General features: G+C 42.3%; 1 protein-coding gene across 2 annotated transcripts in view; it reads right to left on the reverse strand.

Annotated features, from left to right (window-relative positions):
* cadpsa (Ca2+-dependent activator protein for secretion a) overlaps positions 1–23,037 on the reverse strand; it is a 210,790-nt gene that overhangs the window by 152,715 nt on the left and 35,038 nt on the right. For both annotated transcript variants that reach the window (XM_060910653.1, XM_060910652.1), the window contains exons 2-3: positions 16,701–16,814; positions 12,151–12,483 (exon numbers count right to left, since the gene is read on the reverse strand). In XM_060910653.1, the coding sequence (XP_060766636.1) occupies positions 12,151–12,483; positions 16,701–16,814 (447 nt within the window). The remainder of the gene's footprint in view (positions 1–12,150; positions 12,484–16,700; positions 16,815–23,037) is intronic.

The raw sequence follows: 23,037 nt of genomic DNA on the forward strand, positions 1-23,037 counted from the left end.
TGTGCAAGTTCTCCCACTTAAAAAGATGAGAGAGGCCTGTAATTTTCATCATAGGTATACCTCAACTATGAGAGACAGAATGGGGGGAAAGAATCCAGGAAATCACATTGTAGGATTTTTAATGAATTGATTGGTAAATTCCTCGGTAAAATAAGTATTTGGTCACCTACAAACAAGCAAGATTTCTGGCTCTCACAGACCTGTAACTTCTTCTTTAAGAGGCTTCTCTGTCCTCCACTCGTTACCTGTATTAATGGCACCTGTTTGAACTCATTATCAGTATAAAAGACACCTGTCCACAACCTCAAACAGTCACACTCCAAACTCCACTATGGCCAAGACCAAAGAGCTGTCAAAGGACACCAGAAACAAAATTGTAGACCTGCACCAGGCTGGGAAGACTGAATCTGCAATAGGTAAGCAGCTTGCTGTGAAGAAATCAACTGTGGGAGCAATTATTAGAAAATGGAAGATATACAAGACCACTGATAATCTCCCTCGATCTGGGGCAAGATCTCACCCCGTGGGGTCAAAATGATCACAAGAATGGTGAGCAAAAATCCCAGAACCACACGGGGGGACCTAGTGAATGACCTGCAGAGAGCTGGGACCAAAGTAACAAAGGCTACCATCCGTAACACACTACGCCGCCAGGGACTCAAATCCTGCAGTGCCAGACGTGTCCCCCTGCTTAAGCCAGTACATGTTCAGGCCCGTCTGAAGTTTGCTAGAGAGCATTTGGATGATCCAGAAGAGGATTGGGAGAATGTCATATGGTCAGATGAAACCAAAATAGAACTTTTTGGTAAAAACTCAACTTGTCGTGTTTGGAGGAGAAAGAATGCTGCGTTGCATCCAAAGAACACCATACCTACTGTGAAGCATGGGGGTGGAAACATCATGCTCTGGGGCTGTTTTTCTGCAAAGGGACCAGGACGACTGATCCGTGTAAAGGAAAGAATGAATGGGGCCATGTGTCGTGAGATTTTGAGTGAAAACCTCCTTCCATCAGCAAGGGCATTGAAGATGAAACGTGGCTGGGTCTTTCAGCATGACAATGATCCCAAACACACCGCCCGGGCAACGAAGGAGTGGCTTCATAAGAAGCATTTCAAGGTCCTGGAGTGGCCTAGCCAGTCTCCAGATCTCAACCCCATAGAAAATCTTTGGAGGGAGTTGAAAGTCCATGTTGCCCAGCAACAGCCCCAAAACATCACTGCTCTAGAGGAGATCTGCATGGAGGAATGGGCCAAAATACCAGCAACAGTGTGTGAAAACCTTGTGAAGACTTACAGAAAACGTTTGACCTCTGTCACTGCCAACAAAGGGTATATAACAAAGTATTGAGATGAACTTTTGTTATTGACCAAATACTTATTTTCCACCATAATTTGCAAATAAATTCTTTAAAAATCAGACAATGTGATTTTCTGGATTTTTTTTCTCATTCTGTCTCTCATAGTTGAGGTATACCTATGATGAAAATTACAGGCCTCTCTCATCTTTTTAAGTGGGAGAACTTGCACAATTGGTGATTGACTAAATACTTTTTTGCCCCACTGTATTCAGTACCTTTGGAGCATTTATTCATACACCTCACCCACACTTACCTCCACCCAGGGGCGATTCTAGCATCTGATCTTTGGGGGTGCTTAGCCCCCAGAGTTGACAGAGGCACCTGGCTTGAACGACAGTGTTTCCACGTTTATTCCGCATTTAGACTAGACTTAACTAGACAAGAAGACTAGACTAGACAAGACTAGACTTATGCAATGTTTTAACAGAAGCTGACCCAATAAACTATGATATCTACACATTTACAACCACTGACACAAATATTTACGTTATATTTTTAACTAAACAAGACCTACTACTGCATTTGTAATGTTGGAGCTATTCATTTTGAACAGTGGTAATTGTTAATTAATGTGTTATTGTGTATTGTGTAATAATAGTGTGTATTATTATGATTTTACATTAGTTTACATTAGTAAACGCTATGTTACATTAAATAAAATTGACTAACACACGGTGGTCTAGCACCGTAGCACTTGTACAGCTCTGCACAAAAGTATCTCGATATGGATGATAAATGTCGTTTTTATCATTCTGTTCATAGACCAGGGAACATCAATATTGCATTATGCATATTATTGTGTTGTGTTTAACAACTCCAGTCCGTACCTTCACATCTCGCTATGCCAGTAATACTCAGGTGCTACTTCGAGTTCCTCATCGGCGTGGAATCCAGTTAAAAAAAACACCATGTCGTAGCAAGCACTCGCGCGGACAGGCAACCCAATCAGAGGGGACGCAAGGAGGAGAGGGATTTTACTGCTCATAGAACTATCATGTAACAGGTGAATTCAAGAACACACACACGCCCGCGCACACATTCATTGCGCAGTGCGCAAGGGCACTTATTTCTGAAAATTACGTCCAAAAGCAGTGTTTTTGAAGGTGCTGAGCTAGGGGGTGCTGAGCTCGTTTTTGGGGGTGCTTGAGCACCCCCAAAAATAGGCTAAACACGCCCCTGCCTCCACCAAGAAAATTATACTTTTGGTGTGGTTTGTTTATCTGTTGTTCTGCCTGTAAGCAGGTCTGTGCAAAAGCTACTGACTTCCATGAAGCTTGGTAGAAGGGCGTAGCATGAACTTTGATGCAATTTTGGAGCAAATCTGAATCCTGGGGCAGATCCACAAATTTACTTTTTCTTTCGCTAACATTGCGAGATACAGCATTTGACTTTGGCGGACACTCACGCTCAACAACACCAAACATCTTAAAATCCAGTAGACAGCATTAAAGCTCAATAGTGACAAAACATAGCCAGTGTAGAAATATGATGACTCCATATCCCAATCCACCAGAGGACTACTGCTACCCGTGAATGTGTACTGAGATACAGAGGCTTCAACGAGGCACAACCGTATTTTGACACAATTCTAATAGTTTTGGAAATATATATATATATCCAGATATACGTATAAAGTGGTTGCGGTTGCAGATTTGCATATCATAGAAAAGCCGACTCTTGTCCTTGCTGGAGATCTGCGCTCTCCAAGTGCCCTTTCTTACTTCTTTCAATCTCCATGACTATATTTCCACTTTCCAAATTGAAATGTAATTCAGTCTGCGTTTCCATCAACGACAGTTATGCTAATATTCTAAAGGGAAGAAACGGGATGAAATTGAAAAAAAAGCACTATGGCACCCGCACAGCCACAGAGAGACTAGAACATAGAGTTTGATTCACTCTTTATTGTCTCATTTCTCTCTAATGACATGCTGGGGGAAAAAAAACATGGTGGACTAACTCTAATTCTCTAACTGTCTCCTGTAATTTATCCTTGTATCATTATGTTCTGCACTCACTACCCACTGCTATCATCTGCTGCACTCGTCTCGCTGCCAACATTCAGTGATCTGGAATGGTATGCAGGTGCCGACATGACTGAAATAGGGCGGCTGAACTTCCAGTACAACCTGTTCGAAAATGACATTTTGCATTTCCAGCAAACTGCCTGCATCTTCCACTATTGTTTCATCCGAAAGTTTGATGGAAGCAGTGGGTGTCTGGATTATTGACACTTTGACAGATACTGGGTTTCATTAACAGTTCGCTGGAAATGGCTGAAAGACTTTCTGTTAATTCCACTTTCACTCAGTAAATCTGATATTGTGTCTCGGTTTCCACTGTACTTCTTAGAACTGCTCTAACTAGTCATTCGACAGATTGGGTATGAAAGTGAGTCACAGGAACTCACCAAACTTGTACAATACTCATCTCATCTCATTATCTCTAGCCGCTTTATCCTTCTACAGGGTCGCAGGCAAGCTGGATCCTATCCCAGCTGACTACGGGTGAAAGGCGGGGTACACCCTGGACAAGTCGCCAGGTCATCACAGGGCTGACACATAGACACAGACAACCATTCACACTCACATTCACACCTACGGTCAATTTAGAGTCACCAGTCAACCTAACCTGCATGTCTTTGGACTGTGGGGGAAACCGGAGCACCCGGAGGAAACCCACGTGGACACGGGGAGAACATGCAAACTCCACACAGAAAGGCCCTCGCCGGCCCCGGGGCTCGAACCCAGGACCTTCTTGCTGTGAGGCGACAGTGCTAACCACTACACCACCATGCCGCCCCTTGTACAATACTGAAGAAATTAATAAAATCCTTTGACATAAATGTGTTGAACAACGAGCAAAGCCTCACCTAGGGTCCGTTTACTTTTGCATAAAGTGAGATGCAGCTTGACTGGGATGAGCCGCATAAACCCAGAGCAATGGTCGATTATCGGTGATAGCTTTTGGCTTGTGATCGTAGTTTGGATTCCTGCACGGGCAAGCTATGATTGTTGGGTCCTCGAGCAAGGTTTTAAACCCCAGTTGCTCATTTGTAAATGTCTTTGGATAAAAGCACCAGAGAAATGAGTCACTGTAAAACATTAAATGCAACAAGATGCATGTAAATCTAAATGTGATTGCTATGAGTCTGAGACCTTGTTTACACCTGGTCATTACATGAATCTTCTATCTCGATTTAAACCTACGGTGGCTGAGAGACGCCACAACACTTCTCAATTAAAGTGCCATTCCACCATTGGATGTATTTTTTTGGCATAAAATACAATATATTTTATGACAACATGACTAGACAGAGAAATCTTTTAGCTTCAAAATGATATATCAAACATAATTTTTTGACAACGACAAGTATATTAATTTTGCGACCAAAGTCACCTACCCTTTTAATTTCCGCGCGGTAGTGAAACGTGATGTCATCGGCAGGTTCCCCTTCTTGTGTACCACGTCACGTGTGACGTGGCACAGATTATCAGCAATGGCGGATAGAACGCGATTGTCCGCTTCGGAAAAGAAGCGAAGGAAAATAGCAAGTGATGCCCAAAGGAGACGGTCGATGGTGAATATCGGCACAGCAATCGACAAGTGGAAATCGCGTTCTATCCGCCATTGCTGATAATCTGTGCCACGTCACACGTGACGTGGTACACAAGAAGGGGAACCTGCCGATGACATCACGTTTCTCTACCGCGCGGAAATTAAAAGGGTAGGTGACTTTGGTCGCAAAATTAATATACTTGTCGTTGTCAAAAAATTATGTTTGATATATCATTTTGAAGCTAAAAGTTTCTCTGTCTAGTCATGTTGTCATAAAATATACTAAGTAACTTTAAAAACGCACAATGGAATTCAACACGATATTACTTTAGATCCATGCATATATTTGAAATTTATGGTATTGTATGTAATGCACACACATCTTGAAACATCGATAAAGGACATTTATTGTCAAACTCAAGAATTAATTCACAATAAAAAAATTCAAAGTGACAGTTGGTCCATGTTCACGAAATTACAGGTTCAGTATCGTGTATGACCTCCGTTTGCTTGCAACAAGGCGTTCACTCTTCGTGGCAGCAGTGACTGAGGGTGTCAGGAATCTGTCACGGAGGTGAGCTAGCCTGATGTGCTGATCCTGAACTGGCGTCGTGACTCGAGGCTGACCAGGGCGTGGACGATCCCTGGTGCTCCCTGTCTGTCTGTAACGCTGACTCAAACGGGAAATGGTCGAATGATGAACACCGAAGTGCTGGGCGACCTCTGTCTGTGTACTTCCGGCACGCAACATCCCGATGGCCTGTTCACGTTGATTTTGGCTTAGGCGTGGCATCTTCAATAATGACAATTTTCCCATCATTTCCCCCGGGTATTTATAGGCAAGATTGTGTGTGTACAGTGTATGCAAAACTTGTTTGAAAATTAAAGCCTGTCCATGTCATTGACTACCCGAGTCATATTGTACGTTATTGAGTACAACTCCCTTAAATTCTGATTTGAGCACAGATTTGGAACTTATTCGGGCAGAAAGAAGTTATTTTTCCATTGTGATATATTTCTTTTCTTCTTGAGATAAACTCAGCACGCATTCAGCAAGTTTTATCAATGTGCGTTTTTAAAGTTACTTAGTGTATATTGTATTTTATGCCAAAGAATACATCCAATGGTGGAATGGCACTTTAAGACAACAGCTCCAAATTAAAATAGCACTCAGAAATACAGAAAATTCATCCATCAATTCAACAATATAGAGTTGCATCACAGAAGGTCTTGCAAAACATGCGAGGTCTTGTGGCCTCTCTCGGAGGGGAGAATAGAATAACGGAACTTCTATATGCAGACGACCAAGCCATTTTTGCGGAGTCAGTTGAGGAACTACAAACCATCCTCCGGATCTATGATAGCACGTATACTCGGTTCGGACTGAAAATGTCATACACCAAAACAGAAACGATGCCCTTTAATATCGATGAAGCCGTCAAGAACCAAGAGAGCCTCGTCTATGTAAACGGCACTAAAATAAAGAACGTGAGAAGAGTCCAATACCTAGGTTACACCATCACGAACTCCAGCGAGGACACGCAGACCCTTGGCTTGAGAATTGGATCCACATTTGAAAAATAGAATGAGCTTAAACATGTCCTTACGGAGCAGCGTATACACCTGTCTACTTGAGTAAAGTTCCTCACTGCATGTGTGAGATCCCGACTCTTGTACAGTGTACAGACATGGCAACTGACTACGAAAGAAGTCGCAAAGATCGAGGTAGTATGGAATGGATGCCTGAGGAAGATGGTGAAGGGTGGATACAGAAGACAGAAGGATGGCAGAACTGAAGAAAATGTGAAAGATGATAAAGAGGATTGGAGATTCAAACTCTCAAATGCAGACCGACACTGCATTACTGAGACAAAACCAAACAAGTCCTTCTGCTTACACCAGCGATTAAAATACCTGGCGCATGTCTGCAGGATGGATAACGGAAACATAAGGAAACATACTTTTTGACGAACGCTCCCCAAGTTGGATGAGGTTGGAGAGACTGTTGGGGATAGATGCCCCGCAGATAAGGAAAAGGATGATGAATAGGACAAAATTTCAGCATCTGTTGGATACAATAGACGCACCCTAAGGAGTCAAAATCTCCAGAAAAGGGAACACGATGATGATGATGATGATGATGATGATGATGAGTAACCTAATAAGATCTGACTCAGAAGTAGTCAAATGCTCGTTATAACCTGATTACTGGGGCTGTAGAAGTCTGAGCTCAAGATTTTTCTATATTGAATTCTATATTGAGTTCTTGGACTTATCTGCATTGGTACTTGTTTCTAAAAACGTTCTTGTCTCGATTTAGTTTGGAAAAAATAATATTTAAACAATGTCCACGGTGTCTTTTCTTTTCATTTGCACAAAGTTTGACAAGAAGTCCTTCATTCTTCTTAAGAACAAAGCCTAATCATTGGAATAAAGCACAAATGAAGTCAACAAGTTGTAAAGCCATGGTCTCAAAAGGATTTGATGGTTTTTGGTCTCCATTTTGACTCAATCATACATTGATTTGGACTTGATCTTGACATGAGTTCAACCCTCTTAAGACTCAGTTTTGTCTCAGTTCCACCTGGTCCTAGTTTTGGACTTGGTAATGCCAGTTATGACTACAGCCATTCTGATTATGGTATATTTAACAATTATTCCATGAAATCAAGTCGTTATCAAAAGCTGATAACTGACGAGGCGCGTAACGCCGAGTTGGCTATAAGCCCTGTATGACGAGACTGAGTGAAATAACTGTTTTATTATCCCACATTCACTGGATTTTGAGAAACAGAGCATTTTTATTTTCTGCAAATTCGATAAATAAAAGCTTCATACAAAATGTCCGACAAAATAATTTCCGCTTAGGCGGACTTCTTAAAAACCTGTCGATGGCTGCACAAATTGACTTTAGTGTTGTTGTTTTTTTTTGAGAAAGTACCATCTTGCTGTCGTGCCGAGGTATAGAATAGCTTTAGACATTTATTTAATTCTTGCTTGAACATTTCAGTTCTGTAATTTTCAAACTTCTTTGAGCTTTTGAAGCAGTCTAAAAAAAAATCAACACATTTTAATGCTTAAAGATGAAGAATGTGAACAAACCGGCAAAATGATGGGAGCAATTTGTGAAAAATGCTATTATAATAATTCTTGAAAAATAAAAAAGATATGTTCTTACCAGCAAATAGTTTTATTCCATATTTTGTTGCTTTTTTTGTATTTTTGGGGTTTTGTTTCGAGGAGAGTTTTTATTTTGTCCTCGGTTGGTTTAGCAACATGCGCCGCCATTTTGTTTTTCTCTACTCGTGGTATATGAGCTGATAGCCAGTAGTAGAGTAGCCAATCAGAGCGTGCGATTGCTCATATCCAGTGAATGTGGATATAATAATGTAGAATTTGCAACTGAACCCATAATATTTGATGTTTGCTGCAGAAAAAAACAAAAATCACATGAGTTTTGATGTTGGAGGGTGTTCTGGATGAACTGTAAATGCAATTTGACTGCAATTATGCCTGCATTTTTATTCAGAATATCCCTATTTACATCTTGTCACATCAACCTGGGGCCTTACACCTTCCCTCTAGCAGAGGTCCACCTCCCCGAGTACTACAATATTTAACAATCACTTCCTGTTCACATAGTCTATCCAGAAAAATGGACTCAAGCTAACAATCATCGCGAAGTCTTGCCAACTCTTGAATATGTTGTGATTGCCTCTGGTGTGTTTTGACCCTCATGTGTTCTGAGCCTAAATCTTTGACTTCTCATTGGATTTTGCAGGTTGTATTCGTATTTGTCTATTGCCTGCCTCATGACCTTGACTTCTGGACTGTATGTTAGATTGTCGCTTAATGAACCGACAGCACATCCTCAGTGTCCTCAGTCCTCTGGGTTACAGAGATAATTCTGTTGATCAAGAGGCAGGAAATGTCAACAGGATTGGAGATGTACTTTGGCCAGAGCTTTGGTGATGAAATTGATCTGTGGATTGTATTAGCATTTATTACGACTGTTTGCTATTATGTTTGTATTGAGCGATACGAAATTGCATGCTCATTGCAAAAATTCATATTGCAGAACTGGAAACAAAAAACACAGGTTGTGAGCTGATTTCCATATTGTGTACAATCCAGCAAACAGATTCTTCAGAGAAGTATCTGTGTAAATGTATGCGGTTAAAATCTTACCGGTATCCAAGCCATGACAGTTCTAAACCAAGGGCGGGTGGTGCATAAGGGCGATTGGGCAACGCACTGCCAAAACGAAAAAAAAAAGTTGTTTTTTTTTAAAACAAACTTTCACCAGTGCTGCTCTAGGCCGTTTTAATCTGTCTCTGGGTATCATTGTCCAATCAGGGTGGTCTTGCTTCTAGAGTACCGCCCCTTTTGGGGCAATTTCAGTCATGTTGAGAATCGCCCAAGAGTTCACTGATAGAGTCCCATGTTAATATATTTTTTCTCCTGACTGACACGTCAATGCAATCTCTATGGGTTCCAGGGGGGCTTGCCCTAACGTGCTTATGTCACTGCGAAGCGCGGCAAAGTTGCGTTCGATCCGCTCAGTTTCTGAGTTGAGATGGATGTGGAAAGCAATTCAGTGCGGTCCTTAAAAGAAGTTCCATTTAGTCAGCGATCAAATCGAGCTAAATTGGCAACAAAACAAGCTGGACCCCCCTCGACCAAATCTAAACATAAAACAAATTTCGACAAAGGGGGGAAATCATATACTCGAGGTTTTACTTCAACATGGTCCCAGCGCAAATCCTGGCGAGCTGGCTGCGAGGACGCCTCAGCAGTTTTCTGCTCCCCCTGCTTACTTTTCCACCCTGGAGGTGGCTCCACGGACAACACTGCTTGGACGGTCACTGGAGTTTCGGACATGCATCATTTGTCGGAGAAAATAAAAAAAACATGAGTCATCAAAGATTCACATGGGCAGCTGCCTGAAATTTTCGGCTTTTGGGAGAGTGAACATCGCTACACAACCGGATGAGGGCTACAGGCTAGCAGTTCGCCGCCACAACGATGAGGTGAGCAAGAACAGGCACATATTAAACCGGCTCATCCAGTGCATGAAATTTTGTGGAGTGTTCGAGTTAGCTCTATGAGGCAAAGACGAAACTGAGGGCTCCAGTCACCGTGGTGTTTTTCTGGGTTTGGTTGACTTTGTGACTCACACACACACACACACACACACACAGTCACAGAATCAGTTCACTTTTGATGTTTTCAATGTGCATTTTTATATTTGCCACACTTTGCTCTGAGAGTTAGCACTTTGGTAATATCCTTGGTAAATACCAGTAATTGCAAGATCTAAAGATCCACTCATCTATTTATTCAACTGCTATTGTTATGTTAGCCAACTATTTACACTGTTTTGTTACAGTAAGTGCATTTTCCTGTTTGTCCTTAAGTTGCACAGTCCGTAAAATTCTTGCTGGTCATGGAGTTTGAAGTACAAAATCTATTTACAGAACATTCTGTAGAACAGTACTTTCAAGATTGGCAAATAAATATGTATTATTTTTTTAAAAATATGGTTTCCTTTCTTATTTAGTTGTTGGACTACAATGGAAACAAGTTTTTACGCTTTTTTGTGTCATCCCTGCCACACCTGTACCGTTTTTTATTGTACGTTTATGGCCAAATAAACAAATCAAAAAATCAAAAGACATATCTTTTATAAAGATCATTCACATCATACAATATTGAAACAATGTGAATAGTGAATAGGGCGTAATTGGAATTGGTCATTGTGGAGCCAAACTATTCTTCGATTGTGAATGTTGTTTGCAACTTTACACCACAGCCTATAGAGATCTTGCATGTGACGTCACAGCCGATCCAGATTGTGACAGACGCCATCGTGTCGGTCAAACGCCATATTCCGCCTTCTACTTCTACTTCTGGTTCTACTTCTGCTTTTACTTCTACCTTTTCTTCTGGAAAACCCTACTATATACAATTCTACTACAACGGCTGCGGCTACAAGCTCTCCCTACCTGTGCACGGTTTTTATGTTTTTTGTGTGTATTTTTGCGTGTTGTTCGTCTGTACCAGACTTCAATATCCACTACAACCGTATGGACTTACTGGACATTGGTTTCCAGCAGAAAATGACGGTTTGTAGCGATTTCCATCGCATGCACAACATTCCGGACTAGAAAAAAAAAAAAAACATTCCAGACGAGAAAAAAAAAAAATTCCGGATGAGACCAGATTGCGAGACCAGCGGGGTCTCCGTGGATTGTTATCGGAAGCAAAGCGAAGGAGGCAGCGCCGGGAGCCGAAGCAAAAGCGAGGCTACAGGCAGAGCCGGCCTGTTGACTAAGCTCAGAAAACAGCCACTCAAATCTCCACTGCCAAGCCTCTACCTCTCCAACGCCAGATCCATGTAAACAACACAGACGATTTGGAATTACCTTGTTCTATAATCGGCTGGTCAGTGCTATACTCAATACTTAAGTAACTTACCCATCCAGTGAGGATCACTTTCTTGCTTACAAGATGCCACATCTGAGTCGCTGACAAATCCTGAATTTCTGTAAAGATAACTGTCCAGAGATTTATAAGCACGCAGTGCTTCACCACTGAACAGCGAGGGAAAGTTGATGAGGTAATCATACACGTCCGGGTATTCCGCTGGCAGTTCAACATCCGGTCGTGAAAACTCCGTCCGGTAAGCCATAAGGGTCACAAATCTGTAGATCGTTTATTTTAGACATATATCTAGTTATCTGTTCATTAGAAAAATGAGCCGTGTAGTCCGTCGGTTGAAATTGATCCATTCTGTACATGAGTGCAGCAGTATTCAGCGGTGTTTTTGACCGACAAGATGGCGGTTGTGTACTTTCCGGTCACGTGACTGCAAGATCTCTATAGCTTAGGTAGCTACAGGGAAAAGATTTCTGTAATGTGCTGCCATCTAGTGGACAGAAGTGGCATGGAACTGTGATATGCAGAGAGAAAACAAAAAAGAGTCAATAATGTCTGGCTACCTATAATGTACCTGTTGAATGAGTCACCTTATGACATTATTGGATAATTTGCCCCTCCTGAGAAAATTTTCAGGACCCGCCACTGTTCTAAACAGAGTTCGAGACTCTGAACCTCCACTCAACATGTCGATTATTTGCTGTGTATTTTAAATTAAGATAAATATAGCTGGTTTGGAAGAACCACGAATCAAATCCCCTACCCAGCCAGAATATATCAGTTTCAATCTGTCTTACCTGGCAGGCATTATAGAGCAGCTGATGCTCAAACTTCTTGATGCCAAGGATCTGCTGGAACATTTCATACAACTGGTCCTTGCTGAGGATGAGCTCGGAGGCAGCGCTAGCCGTGATGCGTTGCTGGTGCTTCCGGGGATCTTCCTCGCCACGGTAGATGGTGTCGAACTTAGCCATCCAGGAGCTAAGCACCGTCTCCTTGCTCAGGCCATCGATCTCGGGTAAGCTGCGCACACGCTTCTCGATGTGCTTCTTAAAGACCTCGCGCGAGTCACTGGCTGAGCAGCCGCCGCTCTGGACCATCCGAGAGACGCGGTCACTCTTCAGAAACACCTGAAGATATTGATAGAGATTTTGTATGAGAGTCCGTTTTGTATTAAGCCATATGCAAAATAGATTTGTCTAACTGGACACAGCTGTTTGGGAGAAATGCTCAGCTGTGAACAAGGTGTTTCTGCAGCCTGAAACGTTGATTAATTTTTCTCTGTCTCAATTCCCACCTCAGATTTATTATCCCCATTTCTCACAATACACAGGAAGCATCCAATTCTGAAAGGAGAAACACATTTCTTCGAGAGAACAGCTCTGGGAATTGCAGCTCCACAAGAGGCTGTATCTTTATTGCAGTATGTGTTCCACTTTAGAAATTCACTTCAGTCACTATGTTGCTGATTGCAGTGTTTCCCCTTCAATCTGAACCTCTTGTTCCATGCCTAGCTCCGAGCGAAGCCGTGTCCCAGCGTGAACGTTACAGGTTTAATGATATGCCCACCTGGGCTCTGTCTTCACATCAGCTGAAAGCTGCTCGTAGCTAGTAGTGCTACTCACCAAAACGCATAGCAGGAGACCTAACCTCAGTGTTAAAACAGACAAAGATGAATGGATGTCCTTTATTCTACACCACCGGGTTTGACATTCATCTCTTATTCATCATTTTTTGCTCTCCCTTGCTTTCTTTGTTTTTGAACTCTCTCGGCATTAGAGAGTTTTGCTCCCTCGTGTTCGCAGATGTGTGGTAAGGACGTCAGCCTAACATCTAATATCTGGCTACGGTATTGAATTCCCCTTGCTGTTATGTTTAATAATTCCTGCATTTTCAAACACTCTTATTCCTAGCATAATTGTGTAAAATAGAAACGGGGCCAGATTTTCTTTCCCAAAATTTCTCTCTCTCTCTCTGTCTAAACAAATAAAGGTGAGTTGAAACAGGAGAACATCTCGTGTAAATCCTGAAAGAGTACAATAATTGAATTGCTGCCTTTGTCCATCTCTGAACACTTGGCCATTTCATTTGTCCCCATCGGTCTAAACTGCCACCAGGGTTAAGCTGATTAACCTGAAAAATCAGCTTTATCCAATTCACATACCCTTGTTTTTGACTCAGTGCTGGCTTTTTGAGGGAAAATAATCATTCATTACTCATATCAGATGACTGTACACTGAGTTGCCAATTCAGCAGGTAAATGGGTCCTTTTGTAGGTGTTTAATTCAATGGAACTTTGAATGCTTTAAACAATAAACATTATTCTATCCACATTCACTGAATATGAGCAATCGCTTGCTCTGATTGGCTGCTCTGCTACTAGGATATCCGCTCATATACCGTGAGTAGAGAAAAACAAAATGGCGGAGCGTGTTGCTGAACGAACCGAGGATGAAATAAAAACTACATAAAAACAACCCCCTCCCAAAAAAAAAGCAAAAAAAAAAAGCAACAAAATATGGAATAAAAGTACAGTATTTGATAGTAAGAACATCTCATCTCATTATCTCTAGCCGCTTTATCCTTCTACAGGGTCGCAGGAGCCTATCCCAGCTGACTACGGGTGAAAGGCGGGGTACACCCTGGACAAGTCGCCAGGTCATCACAGGGCCGACACATAGACACAGACAACCATTCACACTCACATTCACACCTACGGTCAATTTAGAGTCACCAGTTAACCTAACCTGCATGCCTTTGGGGGAAACCGGAGCACCCGGAGGAAACCCACGCGGACAACATGCAAACTCCACACAGAAAGGCCCTCGCCAGCCACGGGGCTCGAACCTGGACCTTCTTGCTGTGAGGCAACAGCGCTAACCACTACACCACCGTGCTGCCCCTCAAGAATCATTATAACAGCATTTTTCACAAGTTGCTCCTGTCATTTTGCTGATTTGTTTACATTCTAAGCGGAAATTATTTTGTTGGACGTTTCGGACAAAGTTTTTATTTATCGAATTTGCAAAAAGTAAAAATAAAAATGCTCTGTTTCTCAAAATCCAGTGAATGTGGATAAAATAAAAGAGTTATTCCACTCAATCTCATCATACATGGCTTATAGCTATCAGCTCATGTATGACTCGATTTTGTGGAATAAGTGTTAATTGTCACAAAGCAACATTAAGTCCCAATCCAGGTTCCTAATAAGAAAGCCAGAGGTGACAGTATCAAGGAAAAACTCTTTCAGAAAGAAAGGCACCTTGAGAGAGTCGTGACTCACTCAAATAACCAGGAATATCAAATATCAGGATGCTGATTATTCCAAGATAATATTCCGTATTGACGATTTGGGTGATGTAATATTTGCAAAAATCATGTAATTTGATGCAAGATCTGCATGTCTTGTCCCTAATGCCATCTCTCCAGAAGACTCTTACAACAAATGTCTTCTAAATATATGATGCAAACATGGAATTTGTGCAAAAAAAAATTGCCTTCAGGTATCTTGGATTCGATTGGATACAAGCTGATACAGGGTCACTGCTATTCCAGTTTGGATGATTTATTCAAATATAGAGGGACAGATAAAGACCCGGAAGTCGTTTCCTGATGAGCATGAAATTCCCGAAGACCTGCGAGAGTTTAAAGAAATGTTATCGGCTTGAATTTACAACCCCGATTCCAAAAAAGTTGGGACACAGTACAAATTGTAAATAAAAACAGAATGCAATAATTTACAAATCTCAAAAACTGATATTGTATTCACAATAGAACATAGACAACATATCAAATGTCGAAAGTGAGACATTTTGAAATTTCATGCCAAATATTGGCTCATTTGAAATTTCATGACAGCAACACATCTCAAAAAAGTTGGGACGGGGCAATAAGAGGCTGGAAAAGTTAAAGGTACAAAAAAGGAACAGCTGGAGGACCAAATTGCAACTCATTAGGTCAATTGGCAATAGGTCATTAACATGACTGGGTATAAAAAGAGCATCTTGGAGTGGCAGCGGCTCTCAGAAGTAAAGATGGGAAGAGGATCACCAATCCCCCTAATTCTGCGCCGACAAATAGTGGAGCAATATCAGAAAGGAGTTCGACAGTGTAAAATTGCAAAGAGTTTGAACATATCATCATCTACAGTGCATAATATCATCAAAAGATTCAGAGAATCTGGAAGAATCTCTGTGCGTAAGGGTCAAGGCCGGAAAACCATACCGGGTGCCCGTGATCTTCGGGCCCTTAGACGGCACTGCATCACATACTGGCATGCTTCTGTATTGGAAATCACAAAATGGGCTCAGGAATATTTCCAGAGAACATTATCTGTGAACACAATTCACCGTGCCATCTGCCGTCGCCAGCTAAAACTCTATAGTTCAAAGAAGAAGCCGTATCTAAACATGATCCAGAAGCGCAGACGTCTTCTCTGGGCCAAGGCTCATTTAAAATGGACTGTAGCAAAGTGGAAAACTGTTCTGTGGTCAGACGAATCAAAATTTGAAGTTCTTTATGGAAATCAGGGACTAAAGAGGAGAAGGACGACCCAAGTTGTTATCAGCGCTCAGTTCAGAAGCCTGCATCTCTGATGGTATGGGGTTGCATTAGTGCGTGTGGCATGGGCAGCTTACACATCTGGAAAGACACCATCAATGCTGAAAGGTATATCCAGGTTCTAGAGCAACATATGCTCCCATCCAGACGACGTCTCTTTCAGGGAAGACCTTGCATTTTCCAACATAATGCCAAACCACACACTGCATCAATTACAGCATCATGGCTGCGTAGAAGAAGGGTCCGGGTACTGAACTGGCCAGCCTGCAGTCCAGATCTTTCACCCATAGAAAACATTTGGCGCATCTTAAAACAGAAGATACGACAAAAAAGACCTAAGACAGTTGAGTAACTAGAATCCTACATTAGACAAGAATGGGTTAACATTCCTATCCCTAAACTTGAGCAACTTGTCTCCTCAGTCCCCAGACGTTTACAGACTGTTGTAAAGAGAAAAGGGGATGTCTCACAGTGGGAAACATGGCCTTGTCCCAACTTTTTTGAGATGTGTTGTTGTCATGAAATTTAAAATCACCTAATTTTTCTCTTTAAATGATACATTTTCTCAGTTTAAACATTTGATATGTCATCTATGTTCTATTCTGAATAAAATATGGAATTTTGAAACTTCCACATCATTGCATTCCATTTTTATTTACAATTTGTACTTTATCCCAACTTTTTTGGAATCGGGGTTGTAGAAACTCAACCTTTCCTGATGTCTAGTATCTTTATCTGAGAGTGATGAGCATTGGCTCTCGTTATGATGCATTTGGAAACTCCTCACCTCGTAATAGCTTTGGACGGCATTGATGAACGCCTCATCTGCCACGATCTGCGTCTCTCCGTTCAAGAAGGCCTGGAAGCGATCCTTTATGACCTGAAGCTGTTGTTTGCTGATCTGAAGAGAGGAGAAGAAAAGCAAAAGGATATATTCCACTCACAGTGATGAATAAAAATGACTTAAATTGACTGGCACAAAAGGTAAAGTTGTATGATTTTTTAAAAAGCACTAAAACCAGCAAAATTACCTTCATTCTGCATTTGGATAACATCTGAAATGTGCAAATTATTAACATGCTGAGAGCTGACCTTGTCTCAAATCTAATACTGAAGTCAAGAACTGGAGTAATTACAGATTTCTTGTTACGGTACCTTCTGCTATTTGCCTGAAGCACCATTTGCTCTGTTTGCCATAACAATTCAAAGAGTGTAAAGTATTTTTTTGAGATTAAGAACCCGACGCCCCATTTCAAGAGACGCCCACTGGTCTGGGGCCCATTTTCACAATCTACAACTGTCCTAATTGTATGAGACGGTTTTCAAAGATAATGCACTGACACCTAACCAGTGTTGGGAGTAACGCGTTACAAAAGTAACGAATTACTGTAATGCATTGCTTTTTGCAGTAACACGGTAATGTAAGGCATTACAGGAAAAAAAATTGGTAATATTTTACTCGGTATAAATGTCAGTAACGCGCGTTACAATGCATTTTTAACCTGGAATGAAGTGGTGGGTTTTTTTCCTTCATACAAATTCGCCAAAATCACCGCGAGATCAGCAGAGGTGAAACATCTGCGCAAAATGTTTCACTTCCTTTTCCTTTAGGCTAGTCAGACAGAAGAGAGAGAGATGAGTGAACCTGCAGCTGATCTAACGTCGGATAGCACATTCTCCAGATGGGCACATGCCCATTACTTTAAGTTTGTGAAAAATAAGGATGTGAAGAACATCGTAGTCAAATGTACTTTGTGTGCTAAACCTAAAGAACTGTCCACTTCCCGAAATAGCACCAGTAATTTAACTAAGCATTTCCAGAGGTGCCATAGTAACATGAAGTTAGCAAGGAAGCAAGCGGAGGATGAGAGTGGCGATAAAATCACAAAGCAGCCAAAATTAACGGTCTGCCGCTCTGAGATGCTCCTTCAGCCTCAGGAGGTTAGGAGACTTGTGGCGGAGTATGTGGTTGAAGATATGCTGACAGTTTGTTTACATTTTTGTCCTGTATACCTGAGTTTTTTTTTTTTTCTGCTCGGAAGTCAGACTAAAGTGATTGAGCTGCCTTTCCTTCGAGGGCTAATAGGCCTAAGCACGTCAATATCATTAAAAGCACTTTGATTTTATTTCAAATTCTGTTTTTCGAAATGTGACTGGGTCGCCTCATATAGCTAATAGTCATTGTCTAGCTGTGATTTAAAAGGCTTGTGGGTTTTTTTCAGGCCAGTTTTATTGTAGGCTACGATTTGCTATAATATGTTCATTTTTGTTAAATTTCTGAAATGGAGTCATATCCGGGGCGGCACGGTGGTGTAGTGGTTAGCGCTGTCGCCTCACAGCAAGAAGGTCCGGGTTCGAGCCCCGTGGCCGGCGAGGGCCTTTCTGTGCGGAGTTTGCATGTTCTCCCCGTGTCCGCGTGGGTTTCCTCCGGGTGCTCCGGTTTCCCCCACAGTCCAAAGACATGCAGGTTAGGTTAACTGGTGACTCTAAATTGAGCGTAGGTGTGAATGTGAGTGTGAATGGTTGTCTGTGTCTATGTGTCAGCCCTGTGATGACCTGGCGACTTGTCCAGGGTGTACCCCACCTTTCGCCCGTAGTCAGCTGGGATAGGCTCCAGCTTGCCTGCGACCCTGTAGAACAGGATAAAGCGGCTAGGGATAATGAGATGAGATGTGATGAGATGAGATGAGATGGGAGTCATATCCGGGCAGCACGGTGGTGTAGTGGTTAGCGCTGTCGCCTCACAGCAAGAAGGTCCTGGGTTCGAGCCCCGTGGCCGACGAGGGCCTTTCTGTGTGGAGTTTGCATGTTGTCCGCGTGGGTTTCCTCCGGGTGCTCCAGTTTCCCCCACAGTCCAAAGACATGCAGGTTAGGTTAACTGGTGACTCTAAATTGACCGTAGGTGTGAATGGTTGTCTGTGTCTATGTGTCAGCCCTGTGATGACCTGGCGACTTGTCCAGGGTGTACCCCGCCTTTCGCCCGTAGTCAGCTGGGATAGGCTCCAGCTCGCCTGCGACCCTGTAGAAGGATAAAGTGGCTAGAGATAATGAGATGAGATGAGTCATATCCCTTAGGGCTAATCTATTTTTTTATGAAGCATCAACTATGCTTAATGCTGTAAACTTGAAAACAATAAAGGCATAGAAATGCTAATTTTGTATCCTGTCATATCTTTAGACTTTACAATACAATACAGTTTGATTAATGTTAATATGAATAGGCCTAAAGTTACAGTATTTCTATCACAATTTGCCAGACTTTCACCTTTTGTCTGTTCTTGCGATGATTGTTCCTTGTATTGTGCCATGAGCCATCACTGTGGCTATTATATTCTAGTGTTTTTAACCATAAGCCGAGCTCAGTCAGATACCACATCGCCTTCCACTGGATGTGTGATGAGCTAATTGAGCGTCTTGAGCTACATTTAGATTGCCAAATCCATACTGTACTTCCAGTTATTTTGGTGAGAGTAACTTAAAAGTAATGCAATACTAGTGTAATGCCTTACAGTTTAAATACAGTAATATTGTAACTAATTACTTTAAAATGACAGTAACAAGTAATAAATAATGCAAAACAGTTTTGAAGTAACTTGCCCAACACTGCACCTAACTGACAAACCCTCCTTCGTCTGAGAAGCTTGGTGAATAACGAGGGTCAAAAGAATGTGTGGAATGAGTGACCTTAGCAGATTTCAGATTATAATTAATTAAGAGTGCACTGAAGAGTCAATATGCGAGGAGGAAGCGCTGAAAAAACACACTCCCCGCAGATCCCAAAGGAATACGCGAAGATGAAGTAAACAAATTCAAAATCAAATCTGGATGCTATTTTGACCTTTGCATCCCACTTTGAGAGACTGTGCCAGACGAAGGTCACTATTTCTTCGCTTTTTTCTCTCTCGCACTCTTGCTGACTCATAGTCTTGTGTGGTGCTTCATGCTCAGTGTGGGCTCTGGGTTGCACTTCTGAATGCTTAAAAGAGTAACAGTCATCATTACATGGTAGAGCAAATCTAAATCTGAAAAGTGTCTACTCCGTAATGGTGGTCATTATGGTGCGAAGCTTTTGGAAAACAAACCAGAGGAGTAGCAAAAACAGAACAGATATAATTATAATCCTGAAGGGTTGAGTGAAGCCTAAGTGAAAAACGCAAAATAAAACATTTTCATGATGGGTTCATGGTGCCAGAAGTGCGCATGCTTATCCCATACCGAATACTTAATACACACATGCATTTAGTACGCAAGGAATAAAACACTTCAGGGCATGCCGCGATAGAAAAAAAATCATCAACAATGAGGTGGTGTGATGCAATGTGACATGAAGAGGATGACCGGTCACAGGTTTTGACCATTTATCATTCCATTTAATGTTGTGGAATGTTCACAAAACGCATTCCTATTATACCTTATGTTACAACATTTATTCCCTCACCAGCCGTTTCTTTCAGGTAACCAAGAACTGAGAAAGCGCAAAACCCTTTGCACTCCAGACATACTTGTAATGGAAAAAAGGATTTGGCCGTGAAGTTTTTATGATACTAAAGTGGCAGCTTTCCACCTCCACCAAGAAGGTTACGTCTCTGGTGCAGTTTGTTTGTTTGTCTGTAAGCAGGATTGCGCAAAACCTATCGACCCGATTTCCATGAAACTTGGTGTAAGAGTGTAGGATGGGCCAAAGAAGAACCCGTTAAATTTTGGAGTGAATCCGAGTCATAGGGTGCATCCATGAATTTATTTTCAATTTCACTAACATTGTGAGATACGGCATTTACCATACATCTTAAAACCCAGTAGATGGTAATAAAGTTGAGTAGTGAAAAACCTGTTGAACATTTGTTTGCCCTTCTTCTTCTGCTTCTTCTTTTGGCTGCTCCCGATTATGGGTCGCCACAGCGGATCTTTCGTCTCCATCGCACCCTGCCTTCCGCATCCTTCTCTACCACACCTGCCACTTTCATGTCCTCTCTCACCCATCCATGTATCTCCTCTTTGGCCTTCCTCGTTTTCGTTTGCCTGGCAGCTCCATCCTCAACATTCTCCTTCCAACATGCTCTGCATCTCTTCTCAGGATGTGCCCATACCATCTCAGTCTCATCTCTCTTAGCTTAATTCCCAAGCTCTCCACATGTGTTCCACATATTTTCACCAAAACGAAGCCAGCAGAAAACTCAATCAACTGAAAATATTCTTCGCCATTATTACCTCCACCAATGAGATTATATTTCGGGTGTGGCTTGTTTGTTTATCAGACTTGCAGGATTGCGCAAAACCTGCTGACCTAATTTCTGTGAAACTTGGTGGAAGGTTGGCCTAGCGGTTAGCGTGTCCACCTCTCGATCGGGAGATCGCGAGTTCTACTCACGGTCAGGTCGTACCAAAGACCATCATAAAAATGATACCTACTGCCGTCTGGCAAGGCATGCTGCAATACAGATGTGAGTGGGGAGTCAAACTCTCACGGTTACCAGAGGACCAGCCTCCCACTGTAACCCTAGCTATGTAATAGGTGAGAGGCCGAGGGCTACGGAAATGGAGATCGGCACCGCCCTATGCGTCACAGGCAGGGCCGGCGCCAGGAACAGTTTACTAAGGGGGCAATTAGAAATCGCAAGGGGGCAAATATTTTTCATATAGTGTGTAGTAGTGATGGCGGTCTGACAACGTGTTTCAAACAATTAACTGCGCCAACCACAAAACCACGGCCCCGAAGGTTGCTTTAGTACGGGAAAATCATGTGATACATTACCAGGGCAGTTGCGCTTTATCAACCCCCATGCCCACCTGTTAACCCTCCCCTCCGATTTTCTCACAGACACGCGTTACAACCGGAAAGATGTCAAACATAAAACACACACAAACCTACAGGCAAGTCCTTTAAATTTAAAATACATACAAATAGCTCCGCGGCATGAAAACAAAACGTCAATGCAAGTAAGGTACTTGCCTCGGCGGCCAAAATCTCATCTCATTATCTGTAGCCGCTTTATCCTGTTCTACAGGGTCGCAGGCGAGCTGGAGCCTATCCCAGCTGACTACGGGCGAAAGGCGGGGTACACCCTGGACAAGTCACCAGGTCATCACAGGGCTGACACATAGACACAGACAACCATTCACACTCACATTCACACCTACGCTCAATTTAGAGTCACCAGTTAACCTAACCCGCATGTCTTTGGACTGTGGGGGAAACCGGAGCGCGGCCAAAATCATAATTTAAAAAAAATCAACAGACCCCGCGGCTGCACCAGTAATAGCCTTCCTGACTCGCACCAAGTCAACGCTAACCACTTAATCCGCGATCCCAGTTTAGGCATGTAGGGGACAAAACACTCTGAAGTGATGAATTTTCACCCCCGCTGCATGGGGGGTGACGTCAACGACACATATTCTTACGCTATTTGCGCACAAAGCGGACCATATATGAACACATACACCAACATAAACGGAGATAAACTTAGCCTACAAAGAAAGAAAATGGATTCACAATATTGTGATTGAATTCGTTTAATTCGGAGGGGGAAAGACTACTCCCGTAAACTTGACTGCATATTACAGGATATTGCAGAGACAGTGCACTTGTAAGTGTACATGTAAAACCCGCGCCCGCATGACCCCTCCCCTTGTCCTTATCACAGGTCTGTGTGTGCGCGGCTGTGTCAGCATTTCACACATACACCCACAATAACTAGTAGTACCGAGTAGTTAGGACTGATACATATGTCTAAAACAGGGTTAATATTAAATTCAGGCTTTTTGAAATAATCCTACCTTAATACAGTTGAATTCTACGATTGCAACGTAAGAATCATAACAACCAATCAGATTTGTTCTACCATGCCAGTTTTAGTAGTGATTTATGTGAAATGTATTTTTGTGCAATGCGCAACCACTTAATATTTCGTATTTGAAAATGCAAATTATTAATACGTCTATAATACATTATATTTTCATAAGGAAACAATTAAGTGATCTGAGTCTCCGTTGAGGGGGCGGGGCTGTAGCCACGAGGGGGCAACGCCCCCTTTCGCCCCCCCATGGCGCCGGGCCTGGTCACAGGCGTGGGAAGGACTTTGGTGGAAGGTAGGAGCTTGGACTAAGGACAAACCCACGAAATTCTG

This window comes from Neoarius graeffei, chromosome 26 (assembly GCF_027579695.1).
Source record: "Neoarius graeffei isolate fNeoGra1 chromosome 26, fNeoGra1.pri, whole genome shotgun sequence".
Lineage (NCBI taxonomy): Eukaryota > Metazoa > Chordata > Actinopteri > Siluriformes > Ariidae > Neoarius > Neoarius graeffei.